This window comes from Hemitrygon akajei, chromosome 8 (genome assembly GCF_048418815.1).
Source record: "Hemitrygon akajei chromosome 8, sHemAka1.3, whole genome shotgun sequence".
Lineage (NCBI taxonomy): Eukaryota > Metazoa > Chordata > Chondrichthyes > Myliobatiformes > Dasyatidae > Hemitrygon > Hemitrygon akajei.
In genome coordinates, this window is record NC_133131.1 from 151,990,067 (window position 1) to 152,017,215 (window position 27,149).

Below are 27,149 nucleotides of genomic sequence, written 5' to 3' on the forward strand. Positions count from 1 at the left end.
TAAATTAATATATTTCGACCAAGATTACCCCCCCCCCCCCCCCCGGTTGTCCTGCAGAAACGCGAAGAATACTCTGAAGTAAAGCGAGTACTAAAGCAAAATACAATTAGATTTCAAACTCCGTACCCTGCTAAACTTCGAGTGTTTTATGACAACGGGACGCGGTTGTACCAGACGGTGGAAGAGGCGACTACAGACATGAAGGCCAGAGGTTTGCCCGTCAGTGTCACCAAAATGAGGGAAAGTCTGACTGAGGAATTATCCCGCTCCGCTTGGGAAATAGTGCGAGAATCGAGAAGGCAGGAGGCGGGAGGAGGCCGAGAGAAATATATCAGGGAGAGACCGGGAGTTGCCCAAAGACAGTCCTCACTCCCTTCAGAAGATCCATAAGTTTTGGCTAACTTTAAAAATGTTGAGAAGCTAAACGGAAGCAAAAGTACACGGTGATATACCTATCTCAAGAAATACTTATTATAATGTGGATTTTATATTACTTAGCTGTTATTCTTTATTCGCTCACTTACTCCTTTTTCCCCACCAAAATGAGAATATATATATACGATGTAATGTGTGTGTATGTATATGTGTATATATATATATATGTGTGTGTGTGTATGTATATATATATATATAGGAGGAGTACACAGGGAAATCTTTTCTGTGTAATGGATTTGTTCACTGACTTTTATGAATACTGCATTGGGGGCCCTCAACTCACAAGTAGGAGGGGTTATCCCCCACAGCTAGACATTTCCTTTAGCTCAACGCAGGGTCATCTACTAGTGACCTCAGCCTTGGAATCACATGTTCGTTGCCATTTTTGTTATTATCTGCGTTTCTTGGTTTGTATTTGTTCAGGGAGTAGATCGATTAAGTTTTATTCTAATTTCAATGGTACATTGACAGATAAACACAGATGGCTAAGGACAAGGTAAAATTCATTTCTTTTAATGTCAATGGGCTATTAAATCCAATCAAATGTAAGAGAATTTTATCCAATTTGGAACAATTTGATTCATACTGGGAAAAATGGTTTAACTACATAATGCCTCATAGGCCTGATTTTATTCTCACAAATCAATGAATCTGTTGTAAAAACAAAAGATCACTCCCTACTTGTACATAGTTCTTCCCTTTTGCTTGTTTTTTCTCTCCACTCTTTTCTATAAGTGTGTACCTCAGATAAATACTTTGTGGAGATTTGTGATATACCTAATTATATGATATAAAGGTACAATGTCTAAAACACATCTTATGGAAATGTTTGTTTGATGATGAACTTCAATAAAAAAATAAATTACAAAACAAATTTCTAGTATTTATGTTACCAAAAAAATGCTTGGCAACCTCCATTTAGCATTCCATCCACAGGAACATCTCCATGGATGGGTTAATTTTTGATTCACTATGTTTTGATTTTGGCTGCTTTAACAAATATTCAACTTACTTGGCATGTAATGTGGTGAACCATTCAACAGACCACAGTATCAACAGTCTACTGCCCCGAATATTCAACTTAATCAGCACATATTGTGGAGAACTATTCAACAGACCACGATGTCAACAGCGTTTTGGAGTACTGGAATCTCATATCTTTCTCATGTTCTCTCATCTTTTTGGCGCTTTCTGCTGTTGTTGCTTACCCTCCCTGTCACACATTCATCGAATTGCCTCTGTTCCTTTGCTTTCTGAGTCTTCAGTTTTCTGCACCAATGTCTTTTCTGCCTAATTTTACTTGGCCCCGTGCCATCTGGTTTCTGTTGCCTTGATAGACTGCTGACACCATTACTTCTGAGCTTCGTATTTAGCTGTGCCCAAGATCAGTCTGATATTAAACAGAACGTGCACTGCAGATGCTGTGGTCAAATCAACATGTACAAACAAGCTGGAGGAACTCAACAGGTCGGGCAGCATCCGTGAAAGTGTTGACTGCTCGTTTCCACGGATGTTGCCCGACCTGCTGAGTTCCTCCAGCTTGTTTGTATGTGTTGATTAGTCTGATATGATGCCCCCTCCAGTTAGTCCCTATGAAGTAGTGACAATAGCCTTCTTGACATCAGCCGTTAGCTTGTGTGGCACTAAAAATCTTGTAGTTGATTTCTTTGGTGTCTGCTAGACTTGTAGGCTGGTACATATCCTAAGCTGTTCTCCAACTTCACCTGGTGACATTGCATTTGCTGCCTCAGTCTTTACAGCAAATTTTGCTTCTGCTCGGATGGAGACTGTTTCTCATGAGTTATTAAGTTTGACATTGAATGTTTCTTCTGGGGAGATACATAGCTAATGGAGTCATAATGCCCTTGCATTTTATGTGCACCTTTAATGTGAAGTGCCTGGGAGTGAATATTTTCTGCCCAGATAATTACAGGTAATAAAATGTATTCAACCAGTTTGGCTGTTCTCTGTGTTAGCACTGTCTGCAGTAACGTCACAGTTATACTTCTGTGGCTCTGTGTATCTCAATGCATTAGCAGCATCTCTGGTGAATAGACCATTGATAGGAGAGACTAAGCCCCAACCAAGTTGATGGCTCTTTTGACAGGTTTCACTGTCAAAGGGCTTCTCCCAAACCCTGCACCTTTTCAATAAGAGCTAAACCAGGAGGGAAGAGGGTGCTGATACTAAGTGTCTGACCCCATGAGGTGATAGGTGTCCAAGTTTGGTATAGGTCTAAAAGTGGATTGACTGATCAAGGTGCAACTGTCCCACCTCCAAACTGCAATGTAATTACTCCAATGTCCAGAAAGCAATATTGGAATCTGTGGACAAAAGGTTGGTGCAATTGGGAAGAACGGAAACATTACCATGGCATAATGCTGTAACTGCTAGAAATTTAAGATGAGAATTTTCGTAGTGCCAGTTATTGAAGTCAATGCGCGTGCAAAGGGGTTGCAATGTGCCTTGTCTGAAGGAAAGTTGTTCTTCCAGCTTCCATTGGCATCTTGTCGTTATTGCATGGAGTCAGATACAATTTGGAATCACTGTGACTGCAGATATTATGGTCAGCTGCTACAGTGCAGATGGTGTGTGATTTTTTTTCACCCGCAATCACGATATAGCATAAGGTTTCAAATGAGCAGTGGAAGCATTATGACATAGACGGCTACAGGCCAGTACTGGAAATGGGATCAACAAAGATCTGTATTTATTTATTTTATTTAGAGATACAGTGCCACTTCCAGCCCAGTGAGCCGTACTGACCAGCAACCCGCTTACTTAACACTGGCCTAATCACAGGACAATTTACAATGACCAATTAACCTACTAACCGGTACGTCTTTGCACTGTGGGAGGAAACCGGAGCATCGAATTACAGACGGTGCTGGAATTGAACTGCGAACTCTGGAACGCTGTGAGCTGTAATAGTGTTGCGTCAAGTGCTGCGCTGTATGAGATGTTTCTGTCCTGAATTATTTCATGACGCCGTAAAACACCTGAATTCAGTGAAGGCAAAAATTAGATTTATGTATAGGTCTTCTTTTGTGAAAATGAAAGGAACACGCCTACTAAAGATGAATAATTTTTGGTGGAATTTCTCTTTCTCATTCACACTGGCTAAATGAATGTATTTCTGACACACCGACTGCTATTGAGATTTCACCTACCGTTTTAAATCATTGCGAGATATTGTCGCTCACGAGAGTGTTGCAATGTGTGGGGTGCTGATTGAAGATCTTGTTGAGTTTTCTTCATGCGCAAATGAAGATGTATATAACGCACACGCAAGTCTTCATTACTGTCATTAGCTAATTGGAATTGACTCAAGTGTTTGCCTTAGTTTCACACAGCAGAAAAAACACTGATAATTTTAGTTCATAAAACTAAAAAACTAAACTAGAAATCAGGTGACAAAGGTTAAACTAGAAGATAGAAGTAAATTCTGAAACATTTTTCCTGCTGGTGCAAATTCATTTATTTATTTTGGAGATCCAGCACGGAATAGACCCTTCTGGCCCTTCAAGCCAAGCCGCCTAGCAATTCCCTGGTTCAATCCGAGCCTAATCATGGGACAATATACAATGACCAATTAACCTACTAACGACTTCATCTTTGGACTATGGGAGGAAACCCACACAGTCACAGGGAGAATGTACAAACTCCTTACAGGCAGCGACCCTAATTAAATGTCCCAACCCAGTACTTTCTGCTTCTTACTCAGATTAGTATCATCTTCAATTCCGCAATTTGGTGTTCTTAAAGTTAAAAGTTAGTGTGTAAAGCTAATGGGAGATTTGATTGAAACTTTACTCAGAAGAACTGATGGGGAAAATGGAGAGAACTATATAGGGCTTTTGAGGTAACTCCTAGAATTTTTGTTGTGGTCTCTTTAACATCCTCTTCCCATTAGCCTCTCATTTCATACCTTTAATAGAAATATTTGGTGAAGGATAATATCTATGGAGGGGTGAGTTGGAATCTTTTCTTTAATCTTTGCAACTCTCCCGCCTTGAAGTGGAAGATTTCTAATTGGTTTTCAGCAGTGGCAGCTACCTCCTCGTATTTTCTTTTTACGTGTAAACTGCATTGTGCACGCGGATCTTAACTAAAACCCGGATTCTTGATGCAGAGTTCACTGGGCCTGAGATTTTCATCATAACCAAATAAATGGTTTTCCATTTTCATCCTCAGGCACTTTTGCAAATTAATATTATTCGGCAAATGTTCCGTGTCTTAACTTAATCTTACCACCTGAATGATGCTATTTTAAGTTTGCAATGAATGAGATGAAGGTTTTGTTGTTCTTCAAACCAGAAGAATTCATTTCCTTACATCCGCCCCATCAATTGCTCTTAATATGGAAATTACAACTAAATCTCTCTTCAACGTGGCAGGGCAGGTTCCAGGGAACACAATACACCACACTAATTTAACAAACTGCGAATGTTGTAAGTCTGAAAAGGAAAGCAGAAAACATGGTAATGGGATCATCTTTATAATCAAGAAAATAGTTCCAATGCTGACTTTTGGATTCCTCTTTTGTTTTTTTCCTTTTAATCAAGTAATTGCTAGATAACTACACAGAATTGAGCATAGAATTGTTTTTTGCTGTGCGAAACCCAGGAAAAAGTGGAGTCAATTCCATTTTGGGTAATTAAGCTAATGGTGTGTGTGTGTGTGTGTGTGTGTGTGTGTGTGTGTGTGTGTGTGTGTGTGTGTGTGTGTGTGTGTGTGTGTGTGTGTGTGTGTGTGTGTGTGTGTGTGTGTGTGTGTGTGTGTGTGTGTGTGTGTGTGTGTGTGTGTGTGTGTGTGTGTTTTTTTTTTTGCAGGTTATGATATTAAAAAGTTAGAATTTAATTCATAAAGATCAGTGGCTAGAGAAATGGCTGTTAGCACAGAATTGAAAAGAATTGTTACTGCAGCCCCGTGTCTGTAAGTTGCAGCCTCATTCGGTGAGAATATGCAAACATCCATAAAGGCAGAATCTGAATCCGAATCAGGTTTACTATCACCGACATATTTGGTGAAACGTGTTAATCTTGAGGCAGCAGTACAATGCAATATATAATAAATATACAAAAAAACTGAATTACAGTAGGTATATATATGTGTATATTAAATAGTTTAATTAAAATAAGTAGTGCAAAAACAGAGATTTAAAAAGTAGTGAGTTAGTATTCATAGGTTCAATGTCCCTTAAGAAATTGGATGGGAGAGGGGAAGAAGCTGTTCCCGAATTGTTGAGTGTGTGCCTTCAGGCTTCTGTACCTCCGTCCTGATGGTAAGAGTGAGAAGGGAACTTGTCCAGGGTGGTGGGGGTCCTTGATGATGGAAGCCACTTTTCTGAGGCACTGTTCCTTGAGGATGCCTTGGATACCAAGGAGGCTAGTGCCCACGATGGAACTACGGTAACTAATGTTATTAACTCTGCAGTTTACTTTGATCCTGTGCGGTAGCCCGCTCCCCGCTCCCCGCTCCCATACCAGACAGCGATGCAGCCTGTCACAGTGCTTTCCACGGTACATCTGTAGAAGTTTTCGTGAGTTTTTTTGTATTTTTACGCATTTTAGAATTAAGTCTAAATTTCTCTTTTATCGTTTAGTTCATGTACCCCACGTCATACTTTAGACATAATACATTTGAATAGAGCACCACAAAATTATTTCATAACTTCTTTCTTGGTACATTGACTGAGTACATTTGGAGAGAAGAAGACAAGGACAGCTTTGCATTGGTTATGGTATGTACTTATCGGCAATCAAAGTGCACAGAAAGTTAGTGGTTTCACTTGAGAGTTCGTATATAATAACTAAAAAATATTGCAAATGGGTCCATGGACTATAAGAACACATGCAGCATTGCAGGGTCTTTAAATTAACTACTAATTCTTATTTGATTGTGTGGGATAGACAAACTGTTGTGCCTTTATTTAAAAAAATGCTTAGAGAATTATTTGCATTCAGGATATGGGAAAAAAGCTGATGTTGTTTTCTTTTCAGTAATGCGGTGGCACATAGTACAGTTTTGTTCTGGTAGTAAGTGATAGCTCCAAGGGGAATACTGATTAATCTGAAGGTGTAAGACCTGTTATTTTTACTGCTGCTCTGTTTCTCCCAATTGCTGTAATTTTCTGCTTTGCATTTAGTGTGACATAGGATTGTCTGGCCCATTAAATAAAGACCATTCAATTTTAGAGTAGTAGGAAGCAGTTCACCAACCCTGAAGGAATTATAACTATGTAATGGCATATAGACTCTATGCATTATTGTTGGCCTAATGGGAATGCTTTTAAATCTCTGGATCCCAAGACTGATTAGGTGCCTGTGGTACTCAGTGTTCTCTTGTGATTGATGGGGGAGCATAATGGAAGGCCACTCAACTGCTAATCCAATGACTAGTATTTTACCTTAAAGTACCAGAATACAGCTGCCTGCGCAAAACAAACGAGTAGAAGAATTTCGAGCAGGGTTTGGCCCTTTTAAGCCTGAACTGACATTCAGCAAGATTTAGGATGGCGGTGAATATTGGTAGCTGGGGTTGAGGCGTTTGATATTGCGGTGTTCTCTGAGCTTGGAAATTAACCATATAACAATTACAGCACGGAAACAGGCCATCTCGGCCATTCTAGTCCGTGCCGAACACTTACTCTCGCCTAGTCCCACTGGCCCGCACTCAGCCCATAACCCTCCATTCCTTTCCTGTCCGTATACCTATCCAATTTTACTTTAAATGACAATACTGAACCTGCCTCTACCACTTCTACTGGAAGCTCGTCCAACACAGCTACCACTCTCTGAGTAAAGAAATTCCCCCTCATGTTACCCTTAAACTTTTGCCCCCTAACTCTCAGCTCATGTCCTCTTGTTTGAATCTCCCCTACTCTCAATGGAAAAAGCCTATCCACGTCAACTCTATCTATCCCCCTCATAATTTTAAATACCTCTATCAAGTCCCCCCCAACCTTCTACACTCCAAAGAATAAAGACCTAACTTGTTCAACCTTTCCCTGTAACTTAGGTGCTGAAATCCAGGTAACATTCTAGTAAATCTTCTCTGTACTCTCTCTATTTTGTTGACATCTTTCCTATAATTCGGTGACCAGAACTGTACACAATACTCCAAATTTGGCCTTACCAATGCCTTGTACAATTTTAACATTACATCCCAACTCCTATACTCAATGCTCTGATTCATAAAGGCCAGCATACCAAAAGCTTTCTTCACCACCCTATCCACCCCTCTGTCCAATTCCCAGCTCAAACATGTGTCCAATTCAACATCTCAATCCTCCTACCCACCACTACCCCACCTCACCTTGCACTTCTCCCAATTGTATAGACACTGCACCATTCCCTGACTCCAGGTAAGGTTGGCTGTGCACCCCTCTGCCCTGACCAATCCGTAGGCTAACTGAGTCATTCCAGAGCTGGTAGAGGAAAGGTCATTCTGCAAGCTTCCTGCTGTGAGGGGGTCTATTCAAACCACATCATATCTTCAATATCTTGCATGGTGGATCTCTGAGGCTGCAGATGAATCCTAGGTAGTACTGGCATACAGCTCTTGACATAATACACCTTAATCCACGTGGAAAAATATCTAATCTTTGTTGCAGGAAGTTAGTTAATGTTGTAATGATACTTACACAATGGCCTGTTTCCGAATGAACAGCCAGATGTACGTATGCTATTGGAAATTATGGGAGTGTCATCCACATATTTACAAGAGGCTGTAGATTCAACTTCGAAAGGGTGAAGCCTATGTATATGGTGATTTTTCAGAGTATGTGTTGCCTTTTACAAAACACAATGACTAAAGCAATGTTTTCACACATCCTGTCAAATCTGGCTGGCAAACAGGGATACCTTATTTGAGTCTAAAGCAAATTTGCATTTTCTGTTCAGTTGAGCCCAAGGTCAATGCATATTAACCAGGCTTGAAATGGAGATTAGGAGAGCACTTCTAGACAAAATATTATTTCTCGTAAATATTGAAATGATTTGGTTGTGGTGAAGGACAGGCCCTGCTTTGTCTGGGAGATTGTGTGTGATAGGCTACCGAGCCAGCAGGCTGAGAGAGCTTTACTGAACCTGCTGTCTCCGCCAGCATTGTCAAACAGGTGTCTTTTCTGCATTTCATTTGCCAAGACAGGGTTGTGAATGGTCTAGTGAACCAAGAACCACATGGGATCTGATGAAAAATGTTCCTGCAGGGCACTGCCAAAAATATTAGCAATACAGTAAACAGCATGCAAAATCTTTGTGACTTTATCAGAGTACTGTATCTGGAAAAGACTGAATCATGCTATTTTACTGAAGGGGTTTTATTCTCTCGAAGTCATCTGTCAGCCAAATGATATTGAATTTGGTCCCTGAGATGAGGGAACAATAATCTTTCTGAGATGATTGGAAGCAAAGAGTGGCCTTTTGTGGTGAGTGAGGGACCCCCTGGGATGAAAGTAGATTGATAAAGGAGCTGCAGTCGAGAAAGACACTCAGTTAATTTTACAAAGAAGCCAGAAGTAACATGTCACGAGGTTGTTATAGTTTGCTGTCTGAATGAATTAATCACGTTATTGCTGGCCTACATTTAGCTCTTGAATTTGTTTAAACAAAAATGAAATATTTACCAAAACTTTAGGAAGCATTGCAAAATAGGAAATAGAATGAGAATAAACAATTTTTTTAAATTTTAATTTACTGAAACTTCTTCATTCAATTCCCATCAAATCTCTACATTCCACTGCCAATAAAGATTTGTGCTCTAACCAATCCTATTTCAACGTGAATTAAGTATAATTGAAACAAAATGCCAGCAGAATGCTGACAGAACTCTGGGTCAGACAGCATTTGTGGAGGCAAAAGGTGCAAGCTGTGTCTAGTTTATCATTGATTCTATTGTATTTCTTTGTTCTAGTGTGAATGCCTGCAAGAAAATGAATCTCAGTGTTCTTGGATAATAACTTTACTTTGAACTTTGATCATTCACGCCGAGACCCTTTCAGATTCCATCATCTTCCTTTCCCTTCAGAAAGAAATTGAAATTTGGGGAATTTAAGCACGTTGGACGTGCCTGGTGCACAGGGCTCCGTGTAGTGGTGTCCAGCAGCACCACACCTTGACTGCACTCCTGTAGCTTTCAGTGGTGCACGTGTGGCTATTCATACCTCACCTGTGAGCTGACTTCCACGTGACTTGAAGGGACCTGTCCAAGCAGGTCACAGACTCACACTCAACAATTCAGGAACAGCTTCATCCTCCCTCCCGTCAGATTTCTGAACGGTCCATGAACCCATTGACGTCAGATTGTGATTCATTTTATTGCACTATTTATTTAATTTTATAATTTACAGTAATTTTATATATTTGTGCAGAACCACTGCCACAAGGTACCAGATTTCAATCATATAAGTCAGTGATAATAAATCTGATTCTCATTCAAATACCCTACTTCCTTCGGACATTGAAGTCGACCATTTGGGCCATTGTATCTCTGCTGTCTATCACAGGAATCCCAATAGTCCCTTCTTCACCTTATTTCTCTGTAACCCACTCTCCTTCATTGGCCCAATTACTCCTCATCCACCTGTAATTAATGTTATTTTTCAATTAAAAAAATTATTAACAAATATTAATATTTGAACCGATTTTCTAAAACACTTAAGTTATTTCAATCCATCTCTGTTATAATTGTGTTAATAATATAACAACTAATGCCCATAAATAAGCAACAAGACATTCTTTTTCCTTAAGTGAGGGGTATTTTCTTTAGCCAGAGAGTGGTGAATCTGTGGACTTTATTGCCACACAGACAAATGTGGAGGTCAAGTTATTGGGTATATTTCAAGCAGATCGTGATAGATTCTTGTCGTTAAGATGTCAAAGGTTACAGGGAGAAGGCATGAGAATGGAGTTGAGAGGCCATGATGGAATGATGGAGTAGACTTGATGGGCTGAATAGCCTAATTCTGCTTCTATGTTTTATGGTTTAAGTGTCCATAATTTTTATTATTATTTCATTAATTACTGATTATCTCTGCTGTATTGCACATTAGAGAAATTTTTTAGAAGATTATCACTAATCTATGCACAAAGATCTGCAGCACCCCGCTGTAGATTCTATTTTGGAACAATAATATTTTTTTAATCAAGTAAGATCATAACCCATGGAAATGTAGCAGTTAAGTTGCTGGACTAGTAAACAACGCATGTTGACCTGCGCCACAAGTATGAGTTTTGCAAGTAGCAATGAAGTTTAAGTTCTAGTAGGTGCCCTCTCTGGGTTATGGCAGGGTTCTGGTCCTGTGAACTGCAACCTGAGCAGCCCACGTCGGAAAAGTGGCCGTAAACTGATTTTCCAGCTGGCTGGTGATGCCTGCCAGTCTCGTTCGTGGTACAGGCTGTGTAGTTGGGCATTTGCAACCCATGGAGGACCTCTGGTTATGTATATTTGGAGTGAAATGTCACTATCAGCCATGGTGATCATGTTCTACAGTAAAACAAATCTGCTACCCAGTCTCACCTGTTAATGACTCACAGTAATGTAGCTGTCCCCTGAAATGGTCAGGCGTGCCAGTCAGCCCAAGGGCAATTAAAGACCAGCTTTAATTGTTGTCCCTGCCTAGGATATTGACATCCCCGTGAATAAATTAACATAAAAAACGATCTTGGGGAAAAAAATATCCTGTTCTATTTTGGTGGTGTGGGTTTCTGCGGGGAGATGTCAACATGAGGCTGATGCTGCAGACATCAGGTTGCACAGAATCAGAGGCAAAGGCCTGATCACTGTGGATAATCTGTCAGCAAATGATGACAAGCAACACACGAGAGTATGAGCAGAGAAAGAAGCCCGTAAAAACACTGACACCCAGTGAACGAAAAATCAGAATCACAATCAGTGCTTATTATCACCGACATGAAATTTATTGTTCTGCAGCAGCAGTGTAGTGCAGTACGTAAAAATTATTGCAAGTTGCAAGAGGAAATTTGTTAAAAAAATATAAACAAATAGGGCAAAAAAAAAGGGAAAATAGGATCATGGGCCATTCAGAAGTTGGTGGTGGAGGGGAAGAAGCTGTTCCTAAAGCATGGAGTGTGTGTCTTCAGGCTCCAGTGCCCTGATGGTGGTAATGAGAAGATGGCATGTTCTGGATGGTGATGATAGATGCTGCCTTCTTGCGGTACCAGCTTTTGAAGGTGTCCTTGATTGTTGGGCGGTTTGAGTCGATGATAGAGCCAGCTGACTCCACAGCCCTCTGCAGCTTCTTTTGATCCTGTGCACTGGAGCCTTCAGACCAGGCAGTGATGCAGTCAGTCAGACGGCTCTCCATGGTACTTCTGTAGAAATTTGCTAGAGTGTGACCTTTCTCTTTGAAAAATGTCGTTTGTTCCTGATGGTTTATGGACGTCAGTGAATCTGCACTGAAGGCAGTGTACTTAAAATGCCATTTTGAATCCCAAGAAAGGGGATCTTTTGACCCTTGTGTGTGTTTTTTCCCCCTGATGCTCTTCATTTGAACCTACCTACCGTAATCTCATTTCCTTGCCTTTTTCCCAGTATATTGCTATTCTTCCCTTTCAATTATTTATCTCTTTCCACTTAGAAGTTGATGCAAGATTTAAGAATAGGGATGGATGTGGGCCTTGCCAAATTAATGTACTAAAAAAGTACAGTAATCCAGTTCTGCAACTAAAATTATTTTTTCTTGCTGTTTGTTAATTGTTAATCTTTGGTCTTTTGTAATCAAAGCTGCTTATTTACTGATTGAAAATCTTTTGTAATGTCACATCTGCACTCAGTAACCCCTTTATTAGGTACAGACATCATCATCATCATTATGTGCCTTGTCATATGATGACCCTGATTGGTCTAGGCAATTTTTTTTCTACAGAAATGGTTTGCTGTTGCCTTCTTCTAGGCAGTGTGTTTAGAAGACGGGTGACCCCAGCCGTTATCAATAATCTTCAGAGGTTGTCTGCCTGGTGTCAGTGGTCGCATAACCAGAATTTGGGATATGCCCCAGCTGCTCATACGACCATCCATCACCTGCTCCCAAGGCTTCTTGTGACCCCGATCATGGGGCTAAGCAGGTGCTACACCTTGCCCAAGGTGACCTGCAGGCTAGCGGAGGGAAGGAGCCCCTTACACCTCCTTAGGTGGAGATGTATCTCCACCCTGCCACCCAATTCATGAGGCTTAGGAGATACCTAATAACGTGACCTCTTAGTGTGTTTCTTATGTTTGTGGTCTTCTGTTGCTGTGGCCCAACCACTTCACAGTTCAGAGATGCTCTTCTGTACACTGGTATTGCAATACCGGGTTATTTCTGTTACCGTTACTTTCCTGTCAGTGTGAGCCAGTCGGGCCATTCTCCTCTAACCTCTCTCATTAACAAGGCATTTTTGCCGACTGAACAGCTGTCAACTGGATGAGTTTTGCTTCTCACACCGTTCTCTGGAAACTCTAGAGACTGTTGTGTGTGAAAATCCCGGGAGATCAGCAGTTTCTGAATACAACCTCATCTGGCATCAACAATCATTTCCCAGTCAAGGTCACTTAGATTTCATTTCTTCCCCATTCTGATGTTTGGTCTGAACCTTTTGACCAGGTCTGCATGCTTTTACGTGTTGAGTTGCTAATATATGATTTGCATTAACCAGCAAGTGCACAGTTGTACTTAATAAAGAGGCCAATCTGTAAAGCAGACTTAAACCTCCTTTTCAGGAAAGTAGCCTCTGATATTCATGATTTCATTAGGCAATGGCCTCTTCTTTGAACTGTTCTGATGAATTGTGGTTGGTATCCTTGGTAAACTGAAGTGCTGAAAACCACTGGTAGAATGCATATTGTGGCTGAAGGATATAGTATCATACTGTACAGCTGAAGGCCATTTAGCACTCTGAGTTGATTCTTCCTCCCAGTCGTGTAGTTGCATAGGTCCATGCCCCCAACAGTTTTGTCATAGTCCTACAAATTACTCTCTGTTCTGCCTTTCCAACTCCCCTTTGAAATCTCTGACTCTTTAAAGCTTTATCTGTCACAAAGAAAAGCATACAGTGAAATGCATCGTTTGTGTCATTGACCAACGCAGTCTGAGCAAATGCTGGCTGTCACCATGCTGCCAACACCAACATAGCATGTTCACAACTCACTAACCCTAACCTGTGTGTGTTTTGGAACGTGGGAGGAAATTGGAGGACCTGGAGGAGTGGTGAGAATGTACAGACTCCTTACAGACAATGGCAGGAACTGAACCCGGATGTTGATCACTGACACCGTTCAGCATTAAGCTAACCGCTACGCTTGTGGAGGGGCGATTGATAAGTTCATGGCCTAAGGTAGAAGAAGTCAATTTTAGAAACCCTAGCACGTTGATTTTTCCACATAGTCCCCTCCTACATTTACACACTTAGTCCAGCGGTCATGGAGCATACGGATCTTAGACCTCCAGAAAGTGTCCACAGCAGGGGTGATTGATAAGTTCGTGGCCTAAGGTAGGAGGAGATGAGGCATTAACTTCAAACTTTCTGCCTAATCACTGAAAGAGTTGACCTGCATGTGCATGTAACGAGAGCTATATAACTCATCTCTTTCTATGTTGACTAGGTGACTATATTTAAAAATAAATGTGATAGGTTTTCTAAAGTTGACTCCTTCTACCTTAGGCCATGAACTTATCAATCACCCTTCGTAGTTTCTGTCTGAGTAAAGCATTTTACTCACATTTTTGTATTTCTTATCTAAAACGTTAAGTCCTTTTCCCCTACTCCATGAATCATCTGTTAAAGGGAATTTTTCTCTACTTCCATCACCTGAACTAATATAAACTTCACACACAAAATGCTGGAGGTACACAGCAGGACAGGCAGCATCTATGCAAATAAATAAACAGTCACCATTTCAGGTCTCAGCCCAAAACAACGACTGCCTATTCCTATCCGTAGATGCAGCCTGACCTGCTGAGTTCCTGCAGCATTTGTGTGGATTTCCAGCCTCTGCAGACTTCATGGTCTTTATTATTATTAACTTCCTTGTCTTAGGCCCCAGGTTGAAGTTTACTCAAGACAATAGAACACAGTATTTTGTAACCCCTTGACCGAGTTTTCAGTCTTTTACTCAACCTCTGTAGGTTTTAAGATAGGTGACGAACAAATCAGAAAACTATTGACACAGGAGTTTGAGATCAGTAAAATTAAGTATATTTGGGGAGATCTTAAATAGTGCATGTGTAAAATCTTGGCTAAATGAATTCGATATGACAAATGTGACATCTAAAGACACATTATTCTTTGAAGTAATTATGAAGTTAATGGATAGGAAAATCTATGAGTATTTTAATTTGTAAAGAGCTTTAAATAAAGTGAGATTGACAGGGAGAAAAGGGTACCACATTGTTTTAAAGGTTGGGACAAGGAAGGACACCAACGTGAGCTGAGAATGTTGAAAAATGCATAGTGCACCTTTAGGAACAGCTCAGAAAGTGGTGCCATTGGAGATAGTCCAAAAAAGATTCACCTGGCTGATTCCTGAGATGAAAGAACTGGGGTTAAGTAGGTTGGGTCTGTATTCTTTTGAACTTGCAAGAAAGAACAGCAATCCTATTGAAAGATACAAGGTCCTAATTCAGTCTGACAATATAATATAAAGATGCTTTCACTCGTGGGAGAATTTTGCCTGAGGGGATAATTTCACAATAAGGGGCCAGTCATTTAAACCAGAGGTACATTGAAATTTCTTCTCTCAGAGATGAGGGAATCTCCGGAATTCCCTGCTCAGAGAATTGCGGAGGCTTGGTGTTTGAAGTGAAGCTAGATAAATATTTGAATATTAGGGTAATGGAGGGTCATGGGGGCTCAAGCAGAGAGAAGTTGAGGTATTGGTTAGAACAGCCATAATCATATCAATAGTGGGACAGGCTTGAGAAGCCTGATAGGCTATTCCTACCCCTAATTTCTTGTATCCTTGTGTCTGTGCAAAGTGATTCTGAGTAGATGAAGATGTAATAATGATTGGTGGGAAACTACTGGTTAAGCAATAGTCCGATTGAGTACAGTAAATCCAAAATCTCTCTTTTTAATTTTATCCGTATTATAGACCCTCCATCCTTCTGTAACTTGAAGTACTACCGTAAAAACGACAGGAGTCATTTGGTTTTTTTCAAAAATCTCCCAATCTTCCACTGGCAAAATTTATTTCCTCGTAAAGCTTGCAGAGTGTTCTTTTTCAGAAGATGGTTTGCTTACTGCTTCAGACATTCCAGAGTGTAGTGCCTGAAGCTGAAGCCCTTCGCCTGCTCTCACATTGGTCTAGGTAACAATGGTGGAGCTGGCACTCAAGGGACTATGCTAAATATAAATTTCTGTCTGAGTTGCAATGCTTTGAAAAGCATCCAAGGTAGCCGATTAGTTGCATATCAAGAGAGACAGAATGGTGTATTTAGCACAAGATGTAATATATCAATTGCTTGTTGGCATTTTCGTAGTCAAAATTGCAAAAATTCCAAACCAGGCCAAAAACTAAATTTATGCAGTTACTTGTGTTCATCGGATTTTAAAAGTATTTGTGTAATGAATTGCCCCTTTTGATATGAAGGGTGAACTCCCTCTGCTTCAGGTTTCTGTGTCTGGTGCATCTGCAGAATCTCCTGTGTTTCCGTCCACAATCGTTGTTATTTGTCGGGTTGTGAGGGTGGTGGAGGGTCTTTGTAAAGGATGATATTGAGCATCTCAGCATGGAACTAGAGAAGCAATTGATCCTTCACCGGGAATGAACATGGCAGTTCTCATCAGACCTTTATATTGATGGCCCTCTGGAGTAAGGCCATTTGGCTCACTGAGACCATATCAGCTCAATGGAAGAGCTGTCCATATTCATCCTGTTCTGTGGAGTATAGCTCAACAAGTAAGACCATAAAACAGAGGAGTAGAATTAGGCCATTTGGCCCATCGAGCTGTTCCATCATGGCTAATTTATTATCCCTTTCAACCCCATTCTCCTGCCTTCTCCATGTGAGCTTTGATGCTCTTAATAATCAAGAACCCATCAATCTCTGTTTTATATATACCCAGTGACTTGGTCTCCACATCCATCTGTGGAAATGAATTCCACAGATTCACCACCCTCTGGCTAAGGAAATTACTCCTCATCTCTGTTCTGAAGGGACATCCTTCTATTCAGAGGCCGTGCCTTTGGTCCTGAACTCCCCCACTACAGAAAACATTCTCTCCATGTCCACTGGGGTGGCACGGTAGCATAGTGGTTAGCAGAACACTTTACACTGCAAGGGAAACTGGGTCCAATTCCTGCTGCTGTCTGTAAGGAGTATGCATGTTCTCACCGTGACTGTGTGGGTTTCCTCCGGCTGCTCCAGTTTCCTCCCACAGTCCAAAAACGTACCGGTTGAAAGGTTAATTGGTCACTGTAAATTCTCTAATGATTAGGCCAGGGTTAAATTGGGCGGTGCAACTGGAAGGCTGGTAGAGCATATTCTGCACTGTATCTCAATAAATATGTACATAACGTAAATCTTGGCCTTTCAATATTCTATAAATTTCCATCAGATCCCCCCTTCCCCACCACGCATTCTTCCAAACTCCAAAGAATACAGGCCCAGAGCCATCAAACACTCCTCATACATTAACCCTTTCATTTCCAGGATCATTCTCATGAACCTCCTCTGGACCCTCCTCAAAGGAATATTTTCCTTTTAAGTGCTCATACAGATTAGAAATGTCACAGGATGTGTTTTTATGCAAACTGCTATTTGAAGGTGAGATTAATGATCGCAGATATTATTGAAACTGATTTAAGCACAGAAATGGAGAACAGTAGTATGGACGAGCAGCCCCTGTTCTAGCACTGTGGACTGAAAAGGACGCTCCTTGCATTTAAAACAGTGTGTGATGCAACACAAGAAGAAATAAACTGTGCAAATAAAACGCACAGCTTTTAAAAACGTGCAAGGATGTTTTTCTCTTCCTTCCCAAGAGACAAAACAAAGATTTTCATTTTATGATCTACTTTCAGGACCTAAAATTCAGGCAGAAGCATTTCAATCTGCATCAAAAGTGTTGACTTTTCTAAACCATTTCAGATAAGCATTTTGGTTGGAATCAAATGCTTAACTCCTTCTATACCATTTAAAAATACGACAATTCATATTTTTGTCCTTTCATTGTTTAGAGAGTGAATTCTAAAGTTCAGGTCAAGTGAATGTACAATGAATTGATATTGGCAACACACACAAAATGCTGGAGGAACTCAGCAGGCCAGGCAACAACTACAGAAAAAAGTACAGTCAACATTTCGGGCAGAAACCCTTCGGTAGGACCGGAGGAAAAAAGATGAGGAGTAGATTTAAAAGGTGGGGGAGGGGAGAGAGAAACACAAGGTGACAGGTGAAACTGGGAGGGGGAGGGATGAAGCAAGGAGCTAGGAAGTCGACTGGTGTGTGGTCGAAGAGTTGGAGAGGAGCAGTGAGAGAGGGTTTACTGAACTCCCGTCAAAGGGAAGATTGAAACTACTTCAGGGTAACGTCCCTGGAAGAGACTTTGCAGTGTAATCGAATCAGAAACAGGAGAACATCTGCAGATGCGGGAAATCTGAGCAACACACGCAAGAAGTGATGCCTGCTGCTCTGCACCCAGCTCTGGTGACAAGAAAATGGTTTCACTTATTTGTTCAAAGCACAAGGGTGCTATTGGTTAAGCCACCACTTAATACCTGTAAATAATTGTCCTGAACTGGTGATAAGCCAGTTCCTTAAGAATCAATCGCAGTGCTGTGGGCCTTGGTCCAGGAACGGATAGCAACTTTCCTCCATGAACTTATTAGAGAACCAGGCCTCCAGAGACCAATGTGGTAACCTAACCACTGCTCTACTTTATTCCCTTCTGTCTGTGCACTAACACTGGTGGTGATGTTGGAATAACGACAAGAGTAATACCCTCACAAATATAATGTTAAATATCTTTAATGGAACCATTGTGGTTTTCATGACTAGCTATAATGCAAATTGTATCTTTCCTTGTCTAGTTGTTATTTTTAAAAAAGGTTACTGTTCTTTAAACTTTTAAATTGATAAGAAACAAATGCCTGTAATTCACTAGTTTTATTTCTGATTTAACATTTTGAAAGCTTTAGACTAAAGGGATTTTTATAGAAGCATTCTGTGACCTGAGGCCTAATCTTCATTTGCAGCTCACTATATTTTGTTAGACGGATGTATCCTCCAGGCTTCGCAGAAGAGCGGTAGTGTAGTGATTAGCACAACGCTTTACAGTACCAACGGCCTGGATTCAATTCCTGCCGCTGCCTGTAAGGAGTTCGTACGTTCTCCCCGTGGCCGTCTGGGTTTCCTTAGGGTGCCCAGTTTCCTCCGAAGTTCCAAAGACCTACTGGTTGACTCGGCTAGGGTTAAATTGGGGGTTGCACGGTGACTTGGCTCGAAGGGCCAGAAGGGCCTATTCTGCGCTGAATCTCAATAAATAAATAACAACTCTGTTCAAACTGTTAACCTCCCTATTCTACAGCTACTAACAGATCTACTATGTGCTTCCAGCGTTTTGTTTTCATTTCAATTTGCCACATTTAATCATTAAATTAACACAGTTCTTACATCTGTGGGTTACTATATTATTTTATTGAACTTACCTCAGAGAATCATAAATATTAAGTGTGGCTATGCTAAAAATAAGCGGGATGAGAGCAGGAAATGGGCCAGATTGTTTACTAGTTGGTTTTTAACGTTGAAAAAGCTTGCAATCTCTTGGTGTGATCTCTATTTTTATATCACTCTGCCTGTCAAATTGCAAGTAGTTTTGCTGACACACTCGTAATTATGCTGCAGTAGTATATTTGCCCACATAGTTAAGAAATTTTTGTATAACAATTAACTGTCACAAACTGAAATCAAAGCAAAATATTGGAATCCCATATTGATGGTAATATGAACAAGTAACAACATTTTGAGCAGAATTTCTTTGTGAGATCTGGTCAGTCTGAAAAGAACAGCTTTACTCACAATGAACCAACTATTTTTGTCCTCCCTTTTCTGATACTGATGGAAATGCTTTCTATTTATAGAGCTTCCATCTTTATTAAATTGATATGATTGGACTTGGTAGATAATTCATTCTGACAGCAATTACAAGTCCATAGCCAATGCATAATTCATTGTTGATTGCTTTGATGAAAGTGCCTGTGTTATTCTGCTGGTGTCCAGCCAGCAAGGATTTAAGCTGTGAATCCTCGACCAGTCCCACTGAAACAAATTGCACCAGGTTTTTATCCAGCAAAAGGATCACTTACTGTACGTGACTGTGGATTCCAGAAGTCTGTGACCCAGCATGCTCTGATTTGGTGCAATGTGCCAGAGCAGCTGTTGTGTTGGCAACGTGTCCAGCCTTGGTACAGAAATTTATTCTGCAAACTCTCATTTAATAATGGCTCATTCTTTCATTTACAGGAGACATCACACAGAAAGGCTATGAAAAGAAGAAATCCAAATTGCTGGGGGCTTACCTGCCACAACCTCCAGGTAAGCTACTTACACGGCAAACCAAAATGAAGTGTGAAATAAAGACTTTAACTTTATTAGCTATCACAATTTGAATAGTGGGAGATCTAGGACCAGAGAGCACAGACTCAGAATAGAAGGACATTCCTTTAGAACAGAGATGAGGAGCAATTTCTTTAACTAGAGGTGGGTGAATTTGAGGAACTCGTTGTCACAGACGGCTGTGGAGTCCAAGTCATTGGGTATAATTAAAGGGGAGTTTGATAACTACTTAATTACTAAGGGTGCCAAAGGTTATGGGGTGAAGGCAGCAGAATGGTGTTGAGCTGGAAAATAAATCAGCCATGATTGAATGGACAGAATAATCTAATTCTGTTTCTATGTCTTATGGAACTTGAGAATCTCTCAGTTCAAGCTGCTGTAATTTTAAAATCAGGTTTTCAGCTTGTTTAAAGTTTGAAAAGAATTTAAACTACTTGAGATAGTTATTTACATTGGTACTCTTTGGACATTAAATATATTGAGCATTGTGTATTAATAGGAAATGTTTAGTCATGAGCAGACTACAGCAAAGTCGACGCCATTTGTTATTTAAGCAATTGAGCACAGTATGGGGAAAAGGAACAGCGGTGTACCACTTGACCCATCATCCTTGTTATAAAGCCATCATGTAACAGAGCATGGAGACAGGCCCTTAAGCCTAACTCATCCATGACTACCATTAGCCTATCTCAGCCAGTCCTGTTTGACAATGTTTGTTCTGTATATAGCCCATTCAAGCTACTCCAGTGTTTGGCCCATCTCTCTCTAGCCATGTACCTGTCCAGGTGTCTTTTAAATGTTGTTATTGTAAATGCCTCAACCACTTTCCCTGGCAACTCATTCTATACATAAACTACTCTCTATATGAGGAAGTTGCTCCTCTAGTCCCTTTTAAGTCTTTCCATTCAAAATTCAAATTACATTTATTATCAAATTATATATATAAGACCATAGGAGCAGAATTAGAGCATTTGGCCCATTGAGTCTGCTTCCCCATTTCATGAAGGCTGATCCAATTTTCCTCTCAGCCCCAATTGCCTTTCTTCTCCTTGTGTGTGTGTGTGTGTGTGTGTGTGTGTGTGTGTGTGTGTGTGTGTGTGTGTGTGTGTGTGTGTGTGTGTGTGTGTGTGTGTGTGTGTGTGTGTGTGTGTGTGTGTGTGTGTGTGTGTGTGTGTGTCCGTATACAACCCTGAAATTCATTGTTTTGCAGGCATAATCAATAAATCCATAGAATAATAACCATAACAGAATCAATGAAAGGCTGCACCAACTTGGGCATTTAACCAGAGTGCAAAAGAAATGTACAAATACAAAAAGAAAGAAATAATAGTAATAAATAAATAAGCAGAAAATATCGCGAACATGAGATGAAGAGTCCTTGAAAGTGAGTCCATAGGTTGTGGGAACATTTCAGTGATGGGGTAAGTGAAGTTGAGTAATGTTATCTTCACCGGTTCAAGAGCCTGATGTTTGAGGGGTAATAACTGTTCCTGCACCTGGTGGTGTGAGTCCTTAGACTCCTGTACCTTCTTCCTGATGGCAGCAGCGAGAAGAGAGCTGGATGGTGGAGGTCCCTGATGATGGATGTTGCTTTGCTATGAAAATGTTTCATGTAGATGTGCTCAATGGTCGGAAGGGCTTTACCTGTGATAGTCTGGGCTGTATCCGTTACTTTTTGTAGGATTTTCCATTCAAGGGCATTGGTAATTCCATACTAGGCTGTGATACAGCCAGTCACTATACTCTCCACTACACATCTGTAGAAGTTTTTCAAAGTTCTAGATGTCATGCCCAATTTTCTCAACTCCTAAGGAAGTAGAGGCACTGCCTTGCTTCCATCATAATTGCACTTCCAGGACATGTCCGCTGAAATAATAGCACTGGCTCATGGACCTCTAGTTTCCTTCTCCTGAAGTGAACTCCTTGGTCTTGCTGACATTCAGTAAGAGGTTGTTGTCGTGGCACCTCAGCCAGATTTTCAATCTCCCTCCTGTATGCAGATTCATCACCACCTTTGATTTGGCCTGTGACAGTGGTGTCGTTAGCAAACTTGGAGCTGTGCAGTCACACAGTCTTGTGGTGCACCTGTGCTGATGGAGATTGTGGAGCAGATGTTGTTGCCAGTCCAAACTGTCTGATGCAAGTGAGGAAGTTGAGGATCCAATTGCGCAAGGGGATTTTGAGGCCAAGGTTTTTGGAATTTACTGATTAGTTTTGAGGTGATGATAGTATTAAGTGCTGAGCTGTAGTCAACAAACAGCATCCTGATGTATGCTTCTCATCTTAAACCTGTCTTTTTATTCCCTGTCCTTGGGAAAAGATTGCATTCACTCTATGAATGTCAGTCATGACTTTATACACCTCAGTATAATGACCCTTCAGTGGTCTATGCTCCAGTGATTAATGTCCTTGCCCAACAAGCTTCTGTAACTCAGGCTATCAAAACCTGATAACATTCTTGTAAATGTTCTTTCCACTTTTTTCGTCTTAATAACGTCTTTCCAAAAATGGTGGCCAAAGCTGTATAGAATCCTCCAGGCGCGGCCTCACCAATGCCTTGTGCAACTGCAACAGGACATCCCAGCTCCCCATATGCAGTGCCTTGATTAAAGTGCCTTCTTTACCAGCTGGTATGCTTGTGTTGCCACTTTCAGGGAACTATCTTCTTGTAGTCCGTTCCCTCTGTTCGATAACGCTGCCTAGGGCTTTCTCAGTCTCTGTGAAACTTCTGCCCAGGTTTCATTTCCCAAAATGCAACACTTCACACTTATTTAGATTGACTGCATTTGCCATTCCTCTGCCCACTTAACCAGATGATCAAGATCTTTCTATAAGATTTTTGATAACCTTCTCCTTTGTTGACAATATCATCTATTTTAGTGGTTCTGCCATTGAATATGATTGCGGCTGAACCTCTACCTGAGTGCACCTTTTCTGCACTAATCTGCGTTCCTTCTATGTTTAAAAATCCAAGACCATCTTGGAATTTAAATTCCTTATGACCAAATCATAATAAAGACAAAAGATGGGCCAAAAGAAATATAGGAGATCTTAAATAATCCTTTTACATCTGTATTTGCTCGGGAGGTGGACACAGGGTCGACAGAAGCAAGGCAAAGTGGCATCAGCTCCATGGACCCTATACAGATTACAGAAGTGGAGGTGTTTGCTGTCTTGAGGCAAATTAGGGTGTTTAAATCCCCAGGGCCTGACAAGGTGTTGCACCTTGGACCCTGCGGGAGGCAAGTGCAGAAATTGCCAGGGCTCTAGCAGAGAGATTTAAATCATCCTTAGTGAGGGGTCAGAGGATTGGGGGATAGCCAATATTGTTCCACTGTTTTAAGAAAGGCTCTAAAAATAAACCAGGAAATTACAGGCCAGTGAGCCTAACATCAGTAGTCGGCATGTTATTGGAGGGGATTGAACATATGAGTATTTGAATGGAAATGGACCGACTTAAGGATAATCAGCATGCCTTTGTGTGTGGTAGGTCATGTCTAACCAATCTTACAGAGTTTTTCCAAGGAAGTTACCAAGAAAGTTGATGAAGGCAAGGTGGTGGATGTTGTCTACGTCGACTTTCGCAAAGCATTTGACAAGGTCCCACAGGGGAGCTTGGTCAAGCAGGTTCAGTCGCTTGACATTCAAGGTGAGGTAGTAAATTGGATTAGATACTCTTTGCAAGTAGGCTTTTCCAACTGAGGCTGGGTGGGACTGCAACTAGGGGCCATGGCTTAAGGGTGAAAGGTGAAGAGTTTAAGGGGAACATGAGGGGGAAAATTCTTCACTCAGAGGGTTGAGAAAGTGTGGAATGAGATGCTCGATTTCAACATTTAAGAGAAATTTGGAGAGGTATGTGGATGGTAAGGGTATGGAGGGCTATGTTCCCAGTACAGGCTGATGGGAGAAGAGCTCAGCATGGACTATATGGGCTGTAGGACCTGTGTCTGTTCTGTACTTTTCTATGACTCAATGCTACAAGCAAGCAGCATGAGCTTACCTCCCCAAGGCCTTCAAGGACGTCCTCATTATCAAACACTCCATTATCTGTGTCTGCACTTCATTTTCCTAAACCAAATCTGGCCAGTTAGCGTGCTACAACCTCCAAATGTAAGTTAGGGACTTATTCAAACGTCTTTCCATTTGAATGCTTAAACCCTGTGCAACGTACTGTACACGTAGAATAGTTGCAACCAGTCTGGTTAAGTGCCGTTTGCATTGAGATAGGCTCCATCCAAGATGCAGTTCCTTCCATGATATACCGGCTCTGTTGGTGGACTTTACAATAGGTTAGTTTAACAGCAGCATCCTCCCTTTTCACCTCTGTTGCAAGGGGATCAGAGAAGTAGCGCAATTATATCCGGAGACTAATTTCCAAAGATGTCATCACAACAAAAACCGTTGCGTCTCAAGGGGAAGGCTCACAACCTCCATTCTTGCTGGCCAACAATGGGCAGAACAAACACCTTCCCATAATTAGTGCTTTCGTGGATGTGTGTTGATGAATAAATTTCATGGATTTGCAAATCTTTTTCTCCCTTTACTTTTGCAGAGATGGTTCACCTTTAAGGCAAAGCATTATAGTTCATACCCTTGTTTGTACTGTGACCTTCCTTGCATGAAACATGAAAAATATCAGTCGTGTAATACTGCAATGCTTACCTCTCACCATCAGTATTATTTGTGAGATTCAATGCAGCCATCCCAAATGAATTTGGCGCAGTGCTCTTGTTCCTCATCTCACTTTCTTTCATCTAACCCCATTCTCGTAAACTACTTCTTTGCTGTCTGAAATAGTTACTCTGCCTCCTCTTAAATCCATCAATAATGTTTGCCTCAGCTATTCTACAAGGAAGCGAGCTCCGCGTTCCAAACGTTTCTATTGATTTTCCATGCATGCGTCAGCTTCAATCATTTAACGATGAAAACAATTCTTTCTGGATTTTATTGGATTTTGAAGATCCTGAATTTTTGGCAGTGATCGATCTCACGATGTGAGAAATGTACCCGACACTGCTAACCTTTACCTTTCACATTTGGGATTATTGACTGTGGACAGGTGGGAGGTGGTGGAATAGTTTTGAGGGAAAGAAGATCAAGCGCTACAAATAATGAACAGAAATATTTCATTCTCTTTTGATTAATGTTTGCAAATAAATGGGCGCAGTTAGTTCAACTATCAATGTTATTTATTTAAGGATACAACTCACTATCAGGCCCTTACAGCCCAGTGAGCCATGTGACCAATTAACCTACTAACCCATGTCACTGGCACTTCATAGCATTATGCTAATTGCTACCCTATTGTGCCACAGCCAATAGAACTAATTATTTTTAATGATCATTGCTGAGATTTTCCTACAGAAAATGATATCTAAATTTGGTGTTTGAATTTCAGATTACAGACAATTGTCTGCAAATAATGTTGGAAAATTCTCCTTGAGATTCTTCGTTAACTGGGGGATTTTTACCAGTTCCAAGTCCTAATAGCTCAAAATAGAGTAAATTGTTCTAAAATAATAGCATCCATTTGTACGCTTGGCCCAGACTCTTAACCTGATCTCCTTAAGTTTCATTTCAAAATTTTCATCTTACATCCTGTTATAGATTACAAGCCATCAATTCTTCACATCTGTCACTTTTGTTATTTTACTTATATTTTGCTTCAGAGTTCACCTTATGGTGAAAAATATTAAACACTTGACTTTTATCTTATTCCCCTAACATTCAGAGGCAGCAGCATCTATTTTTTTTAAAGATTTCTGATGTCGAAGCTATAATTCCCAGATTTACAATCAATGGGGCCAATTTATTAGGTACAGGAGTGGAACCCAGTGTGGTCTTCTGCTGCAGTGGGTCATCCACTTCAAGTTTTGATGTGTTGTGCATTCAGAGATGCTCTTCTGCACACCGCTGTTGTAGCGTGTGGTTACATCAGTTGCTGTCAGCTTAAAACAGCCTGGCCATTCTCCTCTGACCTCTCTCATTAACAATGCAGAACTTCCGCTTACTGGATGCTTTTTGCTTTTCGCACTGTAAGATCTCGAGATCGTTGTGTGTGAAAATCCCAGGCCAGCAGTTTCTGAGATACTCAAGCCACCCCGTCTGGCACCAACAATCATACCATGGTTAAAGTCACTTAGATCACATTTCTTCCCCATTCTGATATTTGGTCAGAACAACAACTGAACCTCTTGACCACGTCTGCGTGTTTTTATGCACTGAGTTGCTGCCACGCGATTGGCTGATTAGATATTTGCATTGATGAGCAGGTGTACAGATGTAACTAATAAAGTGGCCACTGATCGTATGCATTCAAAACGCACAGCATCAGTGTTGACAAGACATCCAAAGTTGGTTCAGTCTGAAAAATCATTGAAGGCAGACAATAGTCAGTGAAAACCATTCACCATCAAATTTACTACTGCTGAGCATTGTTGAAGTACTCAAAGTTGAAAGAGCAAATTAAAGCATTTCATGAAGAATCTTTACAAAAACTATTCAGCACTGCTAGGGTATGGTGTGCATTGGAGAAACGATTTAAAGAAGTTGCTGAAGAGATATAAGACAATAAGCCATAAGAGCAGAATTAGACCATTCGGCCCATTGAGGCTCTGGGGCTAAGGGCAGATGGTGGGACAACAGGAGCAGCTAATATATGGACAGTATAAACTCATTTGGTCTAAATGTGACCATTCTCAGTTTCTGGATAATTAGGTCATCTGAAAGAAAACTACCATCAACTTCACTAGGTCTCAATCAGTTTGGAATGTTTCTACAAAAATTAAATACTTATCCCCAGTAGGTAACATGGAAATTGGTACTTAATAGGATCATCTCCATCAGCTGTGCCTCCACTGAAGTCAACACAATGACTAAGTTGCTGAGTACTCTGCTCCAACGCCACAGGATAGTGAGTTTAATGCTATTGGCTGGGAAAGTATTTCTGTGCTAAGCAGTGCATTTTACATTGGTTGATGGTTTAGCCTGGGTTGCTTCAGACTGGCTGCTGTAGACTGGGATGATATAGACCGGACTGCTTTAGACTGGGATGATTTAGACTGGACTGCTTTAGACTGGGATGATTTAGACTGGACTGCTGTAGACTGGGATGATATAGACCGGACTGCTTTAGACTGGGACAATTTAGACCGGA

At 40.9% G+C, this 27,149-nt stretch overlaps 1 protein-coding gene across 4 annotated transcripts in view; it reads left to right on the forward strand.

Annotated features, from left to right (window-relative positions):
• The window catches only part of LOC140732346 (disco-interacting protein 2 homolog C), a 605,485-nt gene that overhangs the window by 333,865 nt on the left and 244,471 nt on the right, over nucleotides 1–27,149 (forward strand). For all 4 annotated transcript variants that reach the window (XM_073054850.1, XM_073054852.1, XM_073054853.1 and 1 more), the window contains one exon: nucleotides 19,901–19,972. In XM_073054850.1, coding sequence (XP_072910951.1) covers nucleotides 19,901–19,972 — 72 coding nt within the window. The remainder of the gene's footprint in view (nucleotides 1–19,900; nucleotides 19,973–27,149) is intronic.